The following is a 19,094-nucleotide window of genomic DNA, read 5'->3' on the forward strand; positions in this document are numbered from 1 at the left end:
ACACAAAGGGGCATGCATGGCTGAGGTTTTCCAAGACTTCAAACACTTAACTTCTCAAATGAAATAAGACCCGGAAGGATTCTAACTGCCGAATGATTTTTATAATACAAAAGATTGGTGATAATGCTGCCTTATTATTAGTGCTCAACGAACGTTCGTCATTCCACCACCCAATGCTGTATGACATGTACCTGGCCAAAAGATCAGCGCTACTGTTTTCATTTGCATCCTACACGCATGGGAGATTAATCAAATACTGCCTTTTGCTCACCTAACTCTCAAGACAAAAATATTACTGTGTACGTTTGAGAATATATGGCCTTTCTGTAGCAATGCGCTCAGAGTCCTAACGGGTGCAATGAGAGAGTAGCAGTGCTTTTCCTCCCTTCCAACTGGCCGTCTCCTCCCGCAATGAGACCAGGGCTCACGGCAGCAAAGAAGTTTGACTTTGCTTTCCAGAGCAGAGATGCCAGGCTTCCCCATGCGACATCTGGGACCCTGCATGCAGCACCATCAGTGCCCAGGCTGTCGCCAGGAGGACTGTGGTGTGCCCCTACCAGACAACATTTCCCTGCCATGTCTAAACAATTATACTGCAGATTATTTTTCTGTCTGTAGTCCAGGTCCCTGTACCTAGGGTTCAATAAATCCGATAAAAGCAACGGGGAGGATTTCAGGGTTAATGGTTTCCAAGCTATTGTGCACCATTCCACTCCCTCATATTGTAGCATATTCAGAGAGCAAAGAAATCAAACTGCCTGTGTCTGAAGATAGATAGATAGATTGAGGTTTACATATACCAGGTGATCATCTATGCAAAATCTCATCATTGAAAGCAGCCCCATTCATGTTTGAAATGACTAACGTTTTTTGGCACATACTGTGTCCTTCATGACCTTCTTGAGTTACCCCCTTTCCCACTCTTAAGCGGTTGTTTGGAACCAAATGGATTTCAGATGTAAACGGATGTTTTGATCGTGTATATATGTATGTAGATATTTGTGTATACATAGAATATATGTATATAAAGATGTATTTGTTTTTAGTGATCATTGAAACACTTGTGTGTATTTGTGTTGTGTGTGTGCATGTAGAGAAAAGAATGTGTGGAAACCAATTTTTAGATATATTTATAGATTATATAGATACAGATGTATTTGTTTCAGGGATAATTGAATTGGAATAAATGTAATTTTATTCTTATTTTTGTATGGTTTATGTCATGATTTCAAAAACTGCTCAATTTGTTAGCTGGTTTTTGGATGGTACAGAAAATATGTTTTGAGCAGTTTTTGAAATCATGACATAAACCATACAAAAATAAATTGGCTTGCACATATTTTTTCTCTCTCTCTATACATATATATATATACACACACATATAGAATGTGTACAAACCAATTTACATACCTATATCAATATATGTGATGATCAGTTTGTTAGGTTTTTTTGGATTGCATTGAAAATATGTTTAGAACCATTTTAAAAATTCTGACATAAACCATACAGAAGTATAGGAATAAAAATAAATTAATTACAATTGTCCCTGAAATTGTATCTGTATCTGTATATCTATAAATATATCTAAAAATTGGCTTGCACATATTCTATCTCTCTTGTCTCTTTCTCTCTCTCTCTATATATATATATACACACATTGAATGTGTGAAAACCGATTTATCTATCTATATACTGATAAAAATATATTTATTTTTAGGGATAATTGTAAATAAAATGATTTTTTTTAATCCCTATATTTTTGTATGGTTTATGCCGGAATTTCTTAAACAGTTCTAAAAATAATTTCTATACAATAATAAAAAAAAAAAAAAAGAGCTAAGAATTTGAAAAGGGATTTAAACGCAAGAATGATTTGTCCCCAGCATGACAGATTCATAGGTGTCAGTTTGTCATGAATTCATTTATAAATAGAGCACATCTAGTTCTTCAGCAGCATTCTTTTGTTTCTCCAAAATCTGGCAGAAAGGCTGAGGGCATTACCCAAACAAAAAAAAAAAAATCTAAAAAATTGTAAAAAAGCCCAAACCCACACAGGTCATGGATTTTAATGTCCTTTTAACCACACAGTTACGTTCTGAAACAGTGACACAATTTATTAAAGTCAGCAAAAAAAAAAAGACCAAAATCTGTCCTTGCAGTGGGGACAGAACATACGGTTAAAAGCCCCCATAACTATTCCACAGCCATTTTCTGTCAGTGTGGCTGCTTTTGTGCGGGTACCCAGATAATCCAAAAATATGCTGCATCATGGTATTTATTACAGGCCCAGCCAGCCAACCTCAGCAACCCTGAGCTGCTGGAGTCCTGTGGCCTCTTCCCCCGCCGCCAACACACAATGCATTCTATCTCTCCCCAGATCTGTAAATCTCCTAATGTGCCTGGGTGACGGAGGAGCTTCTATGGACCTGAAGTATTCCCTGAGACAGTTTAAAGACGACCCTTTTTGGGATTACATTTTTCTGGGGTTGTGTTGTTGTCATGGTCTTTGTGTTTCTTTAAACCCCCACGGCGCACTGACACGGTGGGGTAATGTGTGGACCTGCACAGTCATCCCTGCCGTGTAGCCCCAGTGGGTCAAGTATGTCTTACTAACAATTAAGAGAAAAATGGGATGAGGACTTTCTAGGAAAGATTTAGCTGTGTTTGTTTTTTTCTTAAAGAGATAATTATGTTTTCCAGGAATGTAAAAACTCTCCACCATTTCCTATTTTTAGCCAGGTGAAGTTCAACGAAAATCAACCAGAAAGGTTCCAAAGCTGTATCTCTGCCTGCTGTGAAGAGCTAGTGGGATTGTGTCAAGAGGGGTTCAGCCCCCAACGCTTCTCGGGGGGGGGGAGGAGGGGCAACATATCACAATGCAGTTTGGATCTTTCTTTTTTTCATTTAATAAACCTAAACTGTAATCTCTCAGAAATTTCAGTTTGTGCAAGCTTGTAATATGAATTTTTAGATTTAAAAACACTGAGCTCGATATTCAGTGGGCCAGTAAGCAGCAAAGTTGCTCGAGTAAGTGCACCCGGATATTCGGCAGCACTTAGCACGATAAATCTGCTACTGAATACACCTGCCTAAAGCTACCCAGGTAACGTTATCTAAGTAACTTTAGAACAGGTATTTTATGAGCACAATAATCCTGGTAGGGCAGAATATCTGCTCTCACCAGCTAAAATGTAACCATATTCCCAGAAGGCCTCCATCATCATCATCTTTATGATTCTAAACTTTGCATGATAAAGAGTTACCCAGACAAAAACTAGCTGGATAGCAGGAGGAAATATTGCAATCTCTGGCTTTATCCAGGTAACTCCAAAGCTTTTGAATGTGATCCCGCTCCTGGGCACCAAAAATGTCTTACTGCTACAGTGATGTTTGCAGGTCTTCGGGATTTAAGGGTGGCACTTCTGTAGCACTTAGAAATGTGCAAGGAAATTTGTTTACTTTAAGTTCAGTTGGATTTTTTAAATTTTTTTTTTAGTTTTCAAATCAATTTTGCTTCTTTTTTTTTTTTTGTTTCATTGTGTTTTTGTTTTTTCATTTTTACTCATTTTGAAATACCATGCATACAATTTGCAGACAGTTTGCACTATTTGTAAATGGTGTACACTAATTTCCAAAACAAACTAACTAAAAAATGTCAGTATTTTCAAGGGGTTTTTATATTCATTTCAGGGTAAAACAGACCAAAATGAAAACAGTTGCATTGGTTCAGATTACCATTCGTTTTAAAACAAAGCCACATCCTTAGTGGCAATGTTTATGACTAGTTGAGATAAATCCCCTAATTATTTGCTTATTACACCAGGGCAAATTCAAGAGAGCCCACACTGAGGTGGATAGGGCTAGTTGTTGATATCCTATGATTAACTTGAATTTGCTTTTGATCTGTTATTTATTCATATGACTATTTTACATTGTGTTTTATTGTTTGTTGCGTATTTTATATTGCATTTTTGCACTGTGCAGCGCATGGAGTGCTTCTGAAACAGGCAGCTAATAAATTGTAGTCAGTAAATAAATTTAGTAAATAAAGACACTGGATCTGTGGCAAATAAAATAAGTGTCCTGCTAATGATTTCTGCATCTCCCATTATTTGGGTGATCTACCTGTGCCCAGCTTTTCTAAAGGTGCATGTCAGGCTACGTGTGAGAATATGCCACACACCGTGTGTGGCAAGGAGATAACTTAGGCTGAATTGAAGAATAACATGCCAAGAACCAGGGGGAGGCTCAGTGATTCAGAAGACAAGAGACCAGTGCTCAGTATATTTTAGCTGAATTAAAATGAAACAGCCTCTCTGCCTTTAAAAATATATACACACTATCTGGAGTGAGAAAGAGAAACAGACAGAGAGACAGATAAGCAGACAGATGCACACACTTACACACACACACACAAAAAAACTGGAATTGTTATAACTGAGCCTTTCCTGCAGCAAACAAGTGCAGCGGCTTTTCATTCCATGATCAGCAGAAACTTTCCAACGTGCCCACTGCAATGCGGATGCCAACCAACGAATCAAAGCCATTCAGCTACTAGACAAAGAGGGTCTGATGCCAACCTCGGTGCCACTGGCAACCATTATTGGCATCAAGCAGATCCTCTGCCCCTCTCTCTCTCTCTCTCTTGGCACTTGACAAACAAAATGGCGGTTCTTGTAGAAAGAGCACACAGCACAAGCGCTGCAGGGACAGAATCAAATATTCACTATTAAAATAAAAAAGGATTCTACACGCTGAGGCAGGCCATGCCATTCCACACCCAACATGATGCTACTGACTGAAGAAAGATTTTAACCACAGCTGTATGAAAGAATAAACTCCGCTACAGTCAAATGAAAACATGGGGTTTTATAGACTTTTAAAAATATATTATTAAACAGGAGACATGGAGAGAAAGAGGAACAAATTAGGAATCTTGCCTTCACTATGTGGGCACTAAGAATAATCTAAACTTAGTAGCTGGGTGGCTTGGTTTTTAAACTACCATGAGCTGCAGTATCTTGTCAATCGTTTCCCATCTTCGTTCTTCCACTGAAATGGACCTGCTCTTATCGGACACAGTCATGGGCTGAATTTCTACATGAGGAGACAGGCGGAAAGACAGACAGAACAAACCAGATTCAGCCAGGCAACGAAAGAGTTTAGAATTTCATCTTTTTATTTGTTATTCTTTTTTTTTTTTTTTTTTTTGGATAAGAGGCACAACATAGTAGAGGAGGACTCTCAGCATGGCAAAATAAAAAAAAGGATTATTCACATTTTTTAAGATCTGGATGTTGTATATATTGTAACATCCTTCCACACTGCAATGCGGATGCCAACCGACGAATCACGAGCCTCCGAAGCTAAACAAAGAAGATCTGATGCCAATCGTAGTGCCACTGGCAACCATCATTGGCACTCTCGCAACTCTTCCTCATGTTTTCTCTCAGTAAATTAAAAAAAGCTTCCCCTCCATCTCCCCACCCACACTCTCACTCATTTCCATCCCTTCTTTTTCCTCTCTAAGATGAGCTGTTGCATATTCTACCCAGCTGCCACAGGCATGCTTTAGGTGGGTTTCATTTTATTCGTGGGAAATCAGTTAAAAGCAATCCAGCTAAAGAGTTGGGTGGAATGGGTACCTTCATACGGCTAACAGATAATCGATAAAGCGGGACAAGTTTTTCCCTTCCTGCTGCACAAAGGCTAGAAGTTGAAGTGGGTCCATGAAATATGTAACATGTCTAGAAGTTATTTTCACCAAGGGCACAACACCGCAGAGTAATGTTAGGTCCTATTCAGCAACACACTTAAGGCTTACGGTGGTGACTATCCCTGCTGGTAGAAATCTAGCTTGATTTCAACTGGACGGCTATTTCCCCACAAAATATCCCAGTTACTGTGAATGTGGCTATAGATTGCAAAATGTATACGGTATGGAGCACCTTTTATTTACAGGCTTCCCACAAGAGTAGGGAATTATTAGCAGCAAGATGCCTAGTTCAGGTTTCGATAAATAAAACATGTGGGTACCTTTACCGAAGGGTCACTGCTATGGATCCTTATGCATATTACATTTATGTATTTATTTAAGCCGATTTATAGCTCGCCAAGCTAATGTACTTGGCGGGTTACATCATGACATACATAATATGAAAAAATTGATAGATAGATATGTGTGTGTGTTTGTGCATGTGTGTGTGTTTAGAGAGATAGCTAGTCCTGTGCCCGCTTAGCAGTATCAGTTGGCTATCCATGCAGAAAAGCTTCAGGACTGGAACACAGGATGCTGCCAATGAAAGGGGCCTGCGAACCATCTGTATGAAATGTACTAAAGGCTCATCACCTAGAATATGGAAATCCACAGCTGTTAACACTAAATCATTCAAGCAAATGTGAACACATAATACAAAAATAATAATTTGAGAGAGATCTCTTGTATCACATATAAACTTAAAATTCATCCACTGGTCTGATGAGTGTGCAACTCTTGTTCTTGACATATGGTGGAGGATTGGTTTTTGATCTATAGAAAAGTGTAAGAATGCAGCTCATCTCTGATCCACCACCATGCTTATTGCATGAAAACTTGGCAGCCTAATTTAGCAGCAGGGCAAAATAATGCTTTGGCTACACAAATAAAACAAAAAAAAAAACCCCTCTTAAAATGAAACAAAGATAACAGAGACTATTTCAAAGAAAAGAGCCCTAGAGTTGCTGGACAGACTTTGACAAGAGATCTGTAGACGAGGTACAGAAGAAATACACTGCACACTAGTATCCCAGTAGTTCATCTGTAATGAAATTGGACAAAACAGCCTAATGTTGATTTTTATTATTTTTTAATTGTTCTAGTATTTCCTTTGGAAATATGAATTGTCTCTTCTTATAGGGACATTATGTATCTTTCTCCTTAGATTTTATATGCTGCTGTACTATCAATTTTCTGAGAGCCATAAGCCAGCTAATTATGTCTACCACTAGACTCACCTATTTATTACGTTACGTGTATCCTCCCAGCACATTTTAAGTATGCAAAAAGAAACAACTCCCTGCATATATAAAATCCTTTTTCTCTTGATTTTCTGCATGTATCACCTGAGTTTTGATGCTCAGTCTTACCCATCTGAAGGCAAAAAAATCTCATCTTGTGCCTGCACTTATGGAACAGGAAGGGAAATGGTAAAAAGTCATCTCAAAAACAAAATATAGAAGGAAAAAAATGTATTTCCTTGCTGAACTTGACTTACAAAGGTTCATGCTGCATCCTGTTGTGCTTTTAGAACTCTCTTTTCTTTCTTGCTCCTCGGGACCAGGACCCATTCCCAAGCTATGTTTAATGCTGAACACAGGCTCACCTGCCCACACTGCTCACTGCTGCGTAACGCCGAACAAACATCAAAGGTATCCCAGGGCTTCCAGTCCCAAACGTACTTCAGATCAGGAAAATGGTGACAAAGGAACACTTGGAAGGCCCTGACAAAAGTGTTAATAAGTTTAAGTGTCATTGGCCTATCTCGAATTTCGGAATACAGAAGTGGAGAAGACCGGATGTGTATCAGGATTTAACCAATATAATGAATAAGTGTACCAGAGAATCATCAGATCTTTGTTCTCTAATAAATGCCATTCTTTTAACCAATCACACGGGCATAAATTGAGCAGAATGGCTGCATGCGAGGTATCACATGCCAGCTGATGGTCTCGTCGCTCTTTGTGTTTCAGTTTTCTTTTTTCCTTTAAAGGACATTTCTGTCCATCGCCAGGCGCGTTACGAAGCGCTGCAACATCCCTGGCCACTCCAGAGTCAGGTCAGGTCTGATTTGCTTTAATAAAAGGAATGTTGGCTTGGAAGTGCACGTCTTAATCTAAACCATTACCGGCGGAAGGGTTCGGGAGCGGGTCCGTGACAGCGGGGGAGAGGAAGGGAAACAAAGGGGAAACCAGGGCTCGTATTAACCATTTAGATCTGTGCTAAGGTGAACCCCAGGCAAGACTTAACCTCTCGTATAATCACATCCTCCATCTCCCTTGCACCCCATCCCCTCCCCCCCGAAAAATACTCAGCCACTCAGTCAAGCACGGAAAATTGTGACTATTGATATTAATGGATACAAGTCCTCTTGTTGCAAGGTAGCATCTCACACTGTAACGAGGGCAAAAAATGGACTTGGGACCAGAAGGAATTTTCCCACTTTTGTGCACGTAGGGGAAAGGAAGGAAAAAGAAATAAAATCTTATCATTTAGGGCCCTGCAGGATGCAAGGCCCTTTCAATTATTCACAGGAACCGTATGGATAATGCTCTTATCCTCAATTTATTTTTAAAAACCACGTCAGCATTTTCAAATAATTTAACTCCGCGCGGCAAGGTGAACACACTTTTCTTTTGCTGTAGGACCCACTTTGTGAAAAGGAAAAAAAAAAAAACTGCAGCCAGTGAAGTGTTGCTACTAATGTTAAATATGTGAAGGGTGAACCACCTGTAGACTTCTGGTGGCAGTTCATAAAGAAAACTACTAGAAAAAGGATGAATAATATACACAATTGAAAACTTGTTCAAGAAAATGTCAGTCAGCGAAGGCTGTAAGAGCCGCTGTACAGCACTGCACTTCTGGTCAGTATGCGGCCTGGCCCTGACTTACTGCATTTGCACTTTCAAGTTGTGCTGTCGCCTATCTTTTTCGTTTCACTTTTTCAGTGCAGGGGCATTTTCATCTCCGAGTCTTTTTTTTTTTTTATCTGTATTTGCAGCTTGTGCTCAGGAACGGAAACATGAATGGATACATGTGCTGGGGTATATATGGAGATGCATACATTGCGCACGGCACATGTGGGCACAAGTATACATATACACACAGACACACACACACATATATGTGTGTGAAATTACTATCTCCAGGTGACTTCGCAGTACACTGAAAAAAGTATAGTACTAACTGCAAGTTTGCTAGTACAAATGTGATGCTTCTAACTGTGCCAAAGTGCTATATTTATGTCTTCCCCTTTCTAGCTGATACATATCTGTGAGATACATGCCAAAGCACTTTTGTGTGTGTGTCTGTCTGTATCTGGTGCATATAGGCACACCCTGTACGTCCCACAGAGAAACATTTTGACAGAAGCCTCCACTTTCCAGTGCAACCTCTGGCAACACAAACATGAGGGGAAACACAGCCATTGGCTCCTACCTGGCTCCTGTACATAGTACGCCAAGAATAGATCCAGCTCCTTGACCGAGACCGTGATGTGGTGCGGCTGGACACAGAGTGCCGCGTTCGTGCAGTGCGGGGACTTCAGGAGCCGCTCGCCGTCCGTACTCTCCAAGGGAATGCCTTTGAAGAGGATCACCATGACTAGATCCAGGCGCCACACCTTGTCTGCCTGCCGCAGGCAGTCGATCCGCCGGATCTTGCCCTTCTGGTCAGGGTTGGACAGCACGCAGCAGGGGTGTTTCTTGCCCGTGACGGTCAACACAAAGTCCTCCCGGTACTCTTGGCGGATGTCCTTGCGCAGCTTGGCCAGGAGTCTGGATGCCCACTTCTGTTTGATCTCCGGCTTCTCGCTGAGCAGCTCGTCCTTCACCGCCCTCTCCTCGTCCTTGGACATCCGCTTCTCGTGCTTCTTGAAGTACTTGCGCTTGCGGGCTTGGAGATTGAACCAAGTGTAGGCAATGGCACGGACGTGGGGGAGAAGTGCTTCGATGAATGGATGGAATTCATCCTGGGAAAGAGGAGGCAAGAGAGAAAGGCAAAGCAAAAAAAAAAAAAAAGTCACTTTGGGATTCTGTTTGGTGCAAATGCCCAGGAACTTTCACTGGACCTTCCCCAAGAAAATGTACACTTTCCAACCTATACTCAGCAAAATACTGGCACAGAAATAGGCTGTTTTGGAGCTTGGTTCCTTTATATTTCACATAAACAAATTAGAGAGAAAATAAAGCCAATGGGCATCGCACCGTTACTCAGGTCCCTCCATCGAAACAAACATGAAGGTTTTGTTTCGCCTCGCCCCATCCCCTCCCCCTGCTCTCCCCCCAAAAATGCCCCGGCAGACAGTTATTATTAAAAAGCCAAGTTGCGCCGCGCAGCTTGATCACACAGCTCTAAACTATCTAACACTCAGAAGTACCATTTTGTTTTTTTATTTTGTTTCACAAAGAGCAGGAGCAATGCGAGCAGCAGTGTTCAGAAGGCGGGCGCCGATGCCACAGTTCATTTCTCTGCTCTGTGGCACGGGAACACAAAGCGTATGCATGCTCAGTGCAGTGCCACCGCCGTTCCCGCTTTCTGAGCATGCTCTCAAGCAAGAGGCTGCTGGCGGCGGCAGCACAGAGCATGCGCCATAGGGGACTCACTCCAGGTCGTCCCCCCCCACTTCCCTCTCCCCCCCCCCCATCCAGGCATTCCAGCACTGGAAGAGCACCATTCCAGCGGTAGAGAGTGGAGAAAGCAGGGGGTCGACAGGGCTGCTGGCAGCGTAAACCACCCCCCCCCCCACACACACACACCCCGTAAAAGGGCCGCTGTACCCTCTGCCCCGCAGGATTCTTTTTCGACTCCCTTTTCTCTTATTCATATTTATATCTTTTTTTTCCTTCTTTTTAAAATGCAAGGAACATTTTTTTTTTTTCAATAAAGATATATTTTTTTTTTTACAGTAGCTCCAGGATGGGACTTGAGGTTCCAGAGAATGGGTTAAATTTGTTAACCGATCGCATGGGTGTAGCAATTATTCTAAAAGCCTGAACGGAGTGGGGGGTGGGGGGGGGGCGGAAACCAGTCAGGAGGCGGACAATGAAAAATGCCAAGTTGGCACAAAGTTTACATTCTTCGTGCCCCTGCGTGCTGTGGCAGGGTGACATTAGGAGTGCATCGCCGCTCAAGCCCTGCTTCCGTGCAATCCATGCGAGTTTGATCACAGACACCCTCTCCCCCCAAGGAAACAAAAGCCCCTTCCCTGCTGCGCAGCTTTACCCACCTCCGCGTTGGGGTTTGGCATTTCCACCCCCAACCCCGCACTGCAGGAGGACAGACCCTATTTTTCCAAACAGAGCAATTACATCGATTATTTTTTGTTGCTGCCTGCGCTCAAGAGACAACTTTTACCGATTAGGCTGTTACAGCCTTGGGATATGCAAAAATCATAATAATAATAATAATAATAATTTCTGAGCCACAAAAATGAAGGAATATCTGGAGATACTCACCCCATTGCATTTTTTTCTTATGTGGCAAAAAAGAAAAAAAAATGGAAGTGCTGGGGCCTGCTCAGCAATGAGGGACGGGAGGGTATTTGCTTTTTTTTCCTGCAGAGATTTACTCTTGGGCAGGATTTTTTACCCACCTTTGAATTTTTCAAAACAGTGCTCTTACCCGTGGGCATCACCACGGCAAAAGGTAAATAAACTACAGAAAACTACTTAGCAGCAATTACCCCCTTACTGTTTTTTTTGGAATGGGTAACTTAACATTGCCCATTTATTCCAACATTCAAACCATAAGCCCAGGCCAAGCATATTACCTTCTCACTTACTGCTTAGATTGCTTTAACAAGTCCCAAATATGTTTGCAGGTTTAACTGGCGGATCCATTGTATTAAAGGAAGAAAATGGTGAAAGTTAACTAGTGACTTTCAATTTCATAGAATTCAATTTTCTTTATTGGAGGGAGGGGGTGGGGGGGGGGAGTAGAGTGTAAACTGCAATACTTCATTCAAAAGCCTGATCTTCACAAAAATGGACACAACCCTTTAATAGCACATCAGCATTTTGTAATTTCAATCAGCAGGCAAAAGGCTGGTGCTCTAGTCAAAAGCCTCACTGCCCTTACAGCCCGAAATACAGCCTTCACGAGGGCTTGGATGAACGCGCTTCGGCACCATGCCGGTAAACCACAGTGGCCGAGAGGAAGCCCGTCGCACTGATCGGTGGCTGTTTCCCAGCAGAGACTTGTGCAGGCTCGGCCAGGGCCCTCCTACACTATACCGGGCCTTGCAAAGAGTTAAACCACAATCTGTTCTTTGTGTGGGAAGGCAGCCTGGCTCAGAGAAACCACAGCCCCATGATAAGAGTCTCCCTATCTCTCCACTCTTTCCTGGTGCCATACTTTTCACCTTTCTTGTCTCACTGGGAAAAAATTATGCAAAGTTGTGAGAGGTTCCCCCTTTCCCCCAAAACTGTTTTGTTTTTTTGTTTGTTTTTTCTTGACAAAAGCTTTCTTAATATGTGAAACTTTTTTCTTTACACATACATCGTGGGATAAATCTATTAATTCTTTTTTTTTGTCCCCTAATGCAGCTTGACAATGGGCTTGAAAACTAAACACATAACATACTGGACGAAAGGGCAAAAAAATGGTTTGTCTGGAGTCATTTTTCGTGCTTTCTGGAATGTCAGGTACCATATTTCTCATTAAAACAAAGGAGTTCATTTATTAGTTATACAGCAGTTTGCAAAAGCAGAGCTAGATTTTATCAGTGAATACATCTCATCATTACAGTGAGGGGGAACACTGGCCCAAAGCGTAGCAAAGTAGCAGCCCCTCTGGCCTTCAGATCCCCACATATATATGGTCAGCTTGGATATACTTGAGAATTTATTTATTTAACACTTAATGTTAAAAGCCTGGAGCACGCCAAAATTTGTAGATATGCGAATAATTACGGATGGCGCCTGAGTATCTCCCAGTATGCGCACAAATATGTTCCCAACGTTCATCGGTATATAAAAGCTTCTAAATAAATAAATAAATAAGAAGAAATTGCAAACAAGGGGTGGGATGTGGGCGTTCCAAAACGTTAAACAGGAAATGCGCGTGCAAGTATTTATGCACGCAAGCCGGGGTCCCCTGCCGCGTAAGTTTGCTACGGCTATGGATGGTGTGTAAGTATTAAAACAAAACATTGTAGGCTAGTCAGCGGGGTTTGAAGGGTTGGTCCCTAATAGGATAAAAGGGAGGCTGTTTAACTATTTATTTATTTATGTATTTATTTAAGAGCTTTTATATACCGACATTCATGGAAAACATCCCGCCGGTTTACAATTAACCAAAAGGAATGGAAATTACAATGAACAGGGGTGGCGGAGGGGAGCAGGCTGGAAAGAAGGGAGAGAGGAAGGGCAGAAAGTAAGTAAAGACTGAGGGAGAGATAAGGAACAAGTTAAGAAGCGAGAAAGATAAACCATATTATGTAGTTAAAATCGCATCACCAGATGTGGACATACTATAACTCAAGGAACTATATACAAATATACAATTATACAATGCAGATTTCAACAGGGCTCGAATGAGAGGCAGGGAAGCACTGGGGGGGGGAACAAGGAAGACATGAAGGCTGGGGGCAGGAGAGGCTAGGCAGGAGAGGAAAATCAAAGATGGGAGGTCTGGTTAAGTTTGGTTTGAGTCAGGGTAGGCTTCCATGAAAAGCCATGTCTAGGGGGGTTAGGAAGTCCTATCCCTTTCCTGGGCGAACTGGGAACGAACTGGGGATACTGCTAATTGTGTCGGCACGAATGTCTACTAAAATCTCCCACTAACATGGTAGAGGCGACATTTGTGTGCGTCCATATAAAACTATGCACATGTACGCATGTACAGTCTATTTTATACCATGAACGCATATATGCGCCTATGCTATAATATGGCTGTGTCCTTTGGCGCCAGCCGGCATATGCACATATATGTGCGCCCCATTGCCGGTCTCAAAGTTACCATCCCTATGTAGTGCCAACACCTTCATAGGCACCATTTTTCCAATTTTAATTTTAGGGCACCCCAGAAATTACTAATCTATTGACAGCTGGCTAGCAAACTTTACAACTCATTTGCTATCCCTGAGTAAACTTGTTATCTGCCACCATCTGATGATTGTATGCTTCTAGGCAAATGAAAAATAAAGGATTTTATGTTGAATTATTTTTACTAATATTGCTAAGGTGTACATGACACTGAAGGCTCACTACATCTGCTATGAAGTATTTCGAAATACTTTACTGGGAACAAGATATTTTCTATCTATCTATATCTTTAGGAGCTTCTCTGCAAACCTGGAGTCCTTTCAAATGCCAAGGAGTGCCTTACAAAAACAATTCTAAATGGAGATTTTCTATTAATCATACACATTCTTGAGGAAAATTCTAAAAAAGATCCCATTTATGTGCGTGTATAATACAAGGCCACATATTAAATTGCACAAACCATTCCAACAGGGATTATGCATTTGCTGTTAACATGCTGATTTATGAAAGCAATCTTTTTTACATTTCCGAAGGAATAGATAACAATAAGAAGGCATATTGCTGCTTTTGGAAGTTTCTTTGTAAATTTCAGATTTCATTTAGTGCCAATGCTGCTACAATAGGCTGTGCGAGTTTTCGATTTGGGGGCGGGGAGCGGAATCTGAGAAGAAAATGAACTTTCTGCCTCTTTGTTCTTTACTTCCATTAACCTTCCTTTATTTATTATTTTTCAAAGGTTTATATGATGGAGGGGCAATGCAAGAAATTAGATGCAGTTGAGCTCATTGCCGTATGCAAACAAACAATTTCGGGTGCATGATTTGATTAGATAGTGGCATTCCAGAAAGCCAGAGAGAAAATTTGTTAGAAGAAACTTCATAATGTAGTTCGGGGCTACAGATGTGCCTGTGACAGACCAGTAAATGCATTTGAGATAACTGCCTGAGTAAGGAACCTCAGAAATCTCTGAAGCACACATCTTAAAACATTTAGGAGCTTAATAAAGTTATCATTTCTTCCCATGTATTTCGCTAGATTTAACACATGGGACATCTTGCATTTGCTACAAAGACTTTTTTTTTGGGGGGGGGGGGAGAGGGAGAGGGAGAAAAAAAACCACAATCAACTAATAGATTTCCTTTAATCCCTGCAAATACAGGCACAAACTATGATGAAGAATGAAAAGGAAGCTGGAATCACATGCATGTACTAACTGAGTTGTCTGGGGCCTCATGACTAGCGAAAAAAAAAAGGGTAAATTCAAAACCATATTCAGCACAGCACGACAAAACTGCAGTCACTACTAAAGCATGTGCAATACTAATGCACTTTTACTCGCATGCTTGCTTTCTAGTTACTTAAATGTGTAGTGAGTCGAGGCTCGGCAGCTAGCAAGATTACTACCTGGAATTAAGAAGAATGATTTTAGACTTCAGCGCCTTCTAGAAGAGAGATATAACACAAACTGAAACACTGGGATTAAGGAGACACAGGGATGTAACTAAAGGGACTTTTCTTAAATTCCATTTTGTGTCTACGGGAAAATTGTTTCAGTGCATTTGGCCCATGCTCTGAAAGTTTCATGGCTGAAAGTTTTGAAAAATATTTTGACAGGAATATCCAAGAAAAGAGCGAATAAAAAAATTAACATTAAATTGTAGCACAAACAGAGCCCATTTTTTAAAAATCATTTTTGTTTTAAATGGATGACTTTAAATCATTATTTGACCTCATAATTTTTTTTAAACTTTTCATCAGTACCTTAAAAGCACAATGAGTAGCCCGTAGAGACTGTTTTAAAAAGGAAAGACCTAAGGTAAGAAGTCTGGGTCTGTATCTCTGGTCTAAAGGTAATCTGGAATTGTATAAATAATGTGAAGTACTCCTGTAGTGATATACGATTTAAAAAATATATATAAATAGTAAGAGGGCACTTCTACCTCAGATGATTACTGGAACATTAGGACTGTTAAGACAACCCTGCATGTGTGCAAAGATTAAGACTTTTTTTTCCTGCAGGTTTTCTACTATAGTTTTGGAACTCGTCTTGAGCTACCCATAAAAAAATCCTGAGCTAAATCTAAATAAATAATAATTCTCTTTTTTTTTTGTGGGGTAGAGTTTTTAACACAGAGAACCTAAGGGTAAAAATATTATTTTGAATTTATGATGTACTTTAAAACACCCTCAGAGGCCCAACGAAATAAGGAAAAAACATAAGAAGCTCAAAATGAAGAAAACTTGAACCTGAGCGTAGACAATATCTAATCGAAGAGGCTGTTCAGGGTGGAATGGTGGTTGCAGGTGAGGAGCACCTAAAGACACTACCCCATTACAAACTAATCACTAATCTCGATTTCTATAGATATATATCCAGCAGACTCAGTGTACCTGCACAAACCATGCTATGCAAAATGTGCAATTTGGGTTGGGTTTTTTTTTTTGTTTTGTTTTGGTTTTGTTTAGAGACCTCAGGGCCACTGCTTCGCATGGGTTTGCTAAAATGAAGTTCATGTTCACTTGGTGAAAATATATGTAAGTCATTCACATTCAGATGCCAAACAAAATATAAACAGCACAAAAAAAAAATACCCCTGTCAGCCAAAAAAGCTACAGGACTGCATCCAATCACTGAATAAGCCTTATCATTGTTTTCATCTTCATTCACAATTCATGAACGCCTGGGCTTTTCTGCAAACAGGATGGTTTCTAATTATCAGGATCATTTAAATGTCAATGCTTCTGCACACTGGAGAAGAGTGCATCTCGTCTAAAAATACTAGAAATGCCTTCATAAAGATGCCAGCAGCTCTGTCTCTCTCCTTCCATTCCTATGGGGACTGCATGCCTTGGGTGGCCGGGATATGGCAAACTGCTCTTATAATCTATCCCACACTTTTTCATTTTTTTCAACAAGACAGAGAGCTAATCTCCTGTTTCCAATATATTTAAGAACTGTTACACTAACTTGTTTAATTTCCAAAGAAGAAAGATTCCCCTGAAGCACTTTATGAACTCTGTTCTGCTATTTGTCCTCCCTCTCCCTTCATATATATATATATATAATTTCTTTTTTTTTTTTAAACAGGAGCTTTGTCTCCCACCTTACACAAGTTAGCAAATAAGGCTGCAAGATACTTTGGACTGGATCTAGCAACGTTTTGCTGTCAATGGCCAAAGTAAAGTTATTTGCTTTTTTGCATGCATTCTATGTTACAATCCATCGGTTTGAGAGCCGATTAAAAGAAGCGAGACTGCCCTTCAATAAATCAAAGTCCTAAAATGGTCTACGATTGGGGGGGGGGGGGGAAAGACTTCATTTTAAAACAACAACAAAAAAGTTGCATTCTGGAAAAGGGTATGTTTGTTCCCCCGTTTCTAATAAGAACTGAAAAACTTGCCGCTATTAAAGAGGCACGCGATCTTTGGAAACCTTGTGGCACTAGAGCCGGTGCACTATGCAACCGCAGAGAGCCCCCCTCCCCGCCAGTCCCTATCCCGGAGAAAAGGCGCTCCCAGACAGCAGAGCTCAAGCCACATGTTCGCAGAAGAAAACACAAGCCCTCTGTCCTCCGCCTGTTTAGAAAAAGCCACTAAAGGCATTCCTGCTGTTCGGTGTAAAAGTGAGCTTTCCCCGTAAGAGGTCTGAGCGGCACGGTTTCCTGCAGAACCGGAATGAGCCCGATGCATTGGTATGAAGGTCTCTCCCCCCCCTCCCCCCGAGATTGCATTCTTTTACAGTATATTGTGCTGCAAGAATGATCAGCTACTGCCTCGTGAGCGAAAAGAAACCTGCCCTGAAGAAACTTTTGTGCTGCCAATACCTGTCTGAGGCTCTTAGAGACAGAGAGAGATAGAAAAGACTTATACCTGAGTGAGACAGATAGGAGAATACATCATGACTTCTCTTTGAAACGCACTTCCACAGCTCCCAAGAAACCATCAAGAGCACTGCTTTCACCTATTCATTTTACAGTCATCTGAGACTAAGGCTGAAATCAATCGGGGAAGTGCTGGTGCTGGGGGAGGGCGATAGGCAGATAATTTCACAACACCAGGGCTGCCTAAAGACGAAAAAAAAAAAAAAATCCACAGCAGGAAAAAAAAAAAAAAAATTCACCCTGTCCGAGAACAACCAAATCCAGTCCTCCTTAAATCTGAGGATTCAGGTTGCCCGAGCCGTCTCCCCTATCTCCTGGCGACGCTTTGTGCCGGTCACTGTCACACAGAGGCCCGGGGGGGGGGGGGGGCAGGGGGGAGAGGAACGGATAAACGAAGGGGGGGGGGGGGAGTCCTAGTTCCAAGAAAAAAAAGATTGATCCGGGAAGAAATCCAAGAGAAAATGAAGAAAATAGAAAGGAATGAACCGCCACCCCCGCCAAAAATAAAATAAATAAATAAAAGTCCGCTTCAGAGCTCCATGCAGCGGGTGGAGGGCTCCTGTCCTCCTCCTCCTCCTGCTGCAGCCGGTGCAGCGCACACTCCCACTGTCATACACCGAGAAATGATCGCCCGAGATCTGCAAAGGCAGAAAACCTGCCCCCACCCACCCAGCCCGCACTCATCTGCTTCCCTCTCCCCTCTCTCTCGCGCGCGCTTCCTCAACTTGCACCGGCTACACCCTCCCAGTCAGCTTTAAGGATTTATCATTATCATTATTATTATTAATATTATCATCATTTAATTACACAATCAACCTTCCACGCCTCCCTCCGCCAGCTCCTCCTTTTTTTTTTTTGCTCCCAGCCCCCTCCTAACCCGGCACAGTTCTGCTGTGCATTTCAGACCTGGATGTGTATTTTACGTTACTGACAGACGGACAGACAGAGACCGCGTTGGATGTGGCACAGAAAGTCGATCTGAAGACACAAATGTGCGCTCAGAGGCTGGGGGCTGGGGGGGGGGGGGGGGGGCGAGAGTTGACTTCTAATAAAATAACTCCGTCTGCAAGGAAACTAGAGCGAGAAAAGAAAAAAAAGTTACAAAAGGGAAAGTCAGAACCTCCCCAGCAAGCGAAAGAAACATTCCCTCACAGCCAAGGTGAAAGTGCAGGGAGGGGAGAGAAAGAAGCAGGGAAGGAGGGAGAGGAAGAGGGAAGCAAGGAAGGAGGTGGGAGGGAGGTAGGGGGGGGGGGGGCCTGTCCAGTCTCCGTCACCTCCTGGGCAGCTCTAGGGCGGCCAACTGGCAAGTGTTATCCGATGGGCACATGTGTGCAGCAGGAAGCGGGATCTACAAAAAAAGAACTGGGCTACAGTGATTTTTTAAATAACTTTTTTTTTTTTTTTAATAGGACGGCTTTAAAAAAAAAAAAAAAAATCAAATCGGTCTTTTGGTTTGTTCTTTTTTTTTTTTCC

At 41.7% G+C, this 19,094-nt stretch overlaps 1 protein-coding gene across 5 annotated transcripts in view; it reads right to left on the reverse strand.

Annotated features, from left to right (window-relative positions):
* The window catches only part of NFIB (nuclear factor I B), a 537,156-nt gene that overhangs the window by 510,924 nt on the left and 7,138 nt on the right, over nucleotides 1-19,094 (reverse strand). For 2 of the 5 annotated variants that reach the window (XM_029605642.1, XM_029605652.1), the window contains exons 1-2: nucleotides 17,611-18,289; nucleotides 9,194-9,725 (exon numbers count right to left, since the gene is read on the reverse strand). In XM_029605642.1, coding sequence (XP_029461502.1) covers nucleotides 9,194-9,725; nucleotides 17,611-17,640 — 562 coding nt within the window. In that variant the 5' untranslated portion in view covers nucleotides 17,641-18,289. Of the gene's footprint in view, nucleotides 1-9,193; nucleotides 9,726-17,610; nucleotides 18,291-19,094 lie in introns of those variants that run through there. The other 3 variants (XM_029605626.1, XM_029605663.1, XM_029605636.1) reach the window with 3 other exon arrangements.

This window comes from Rhinatrema bivittatum, chromosome 1 (assembly GCF_901001135.1).
Source record: "Rhinatrema bivittatum chromosome 1, aRhiBiv1.1, whole genome shotgun sequence".
Taxonomy (NCBI): Eukaryota; Metazoa; Chordata; class Amphibia; order Gymnophiona; family Rhinatrematidae; genus Rhinatrema; species Rhinatrema bivittatum.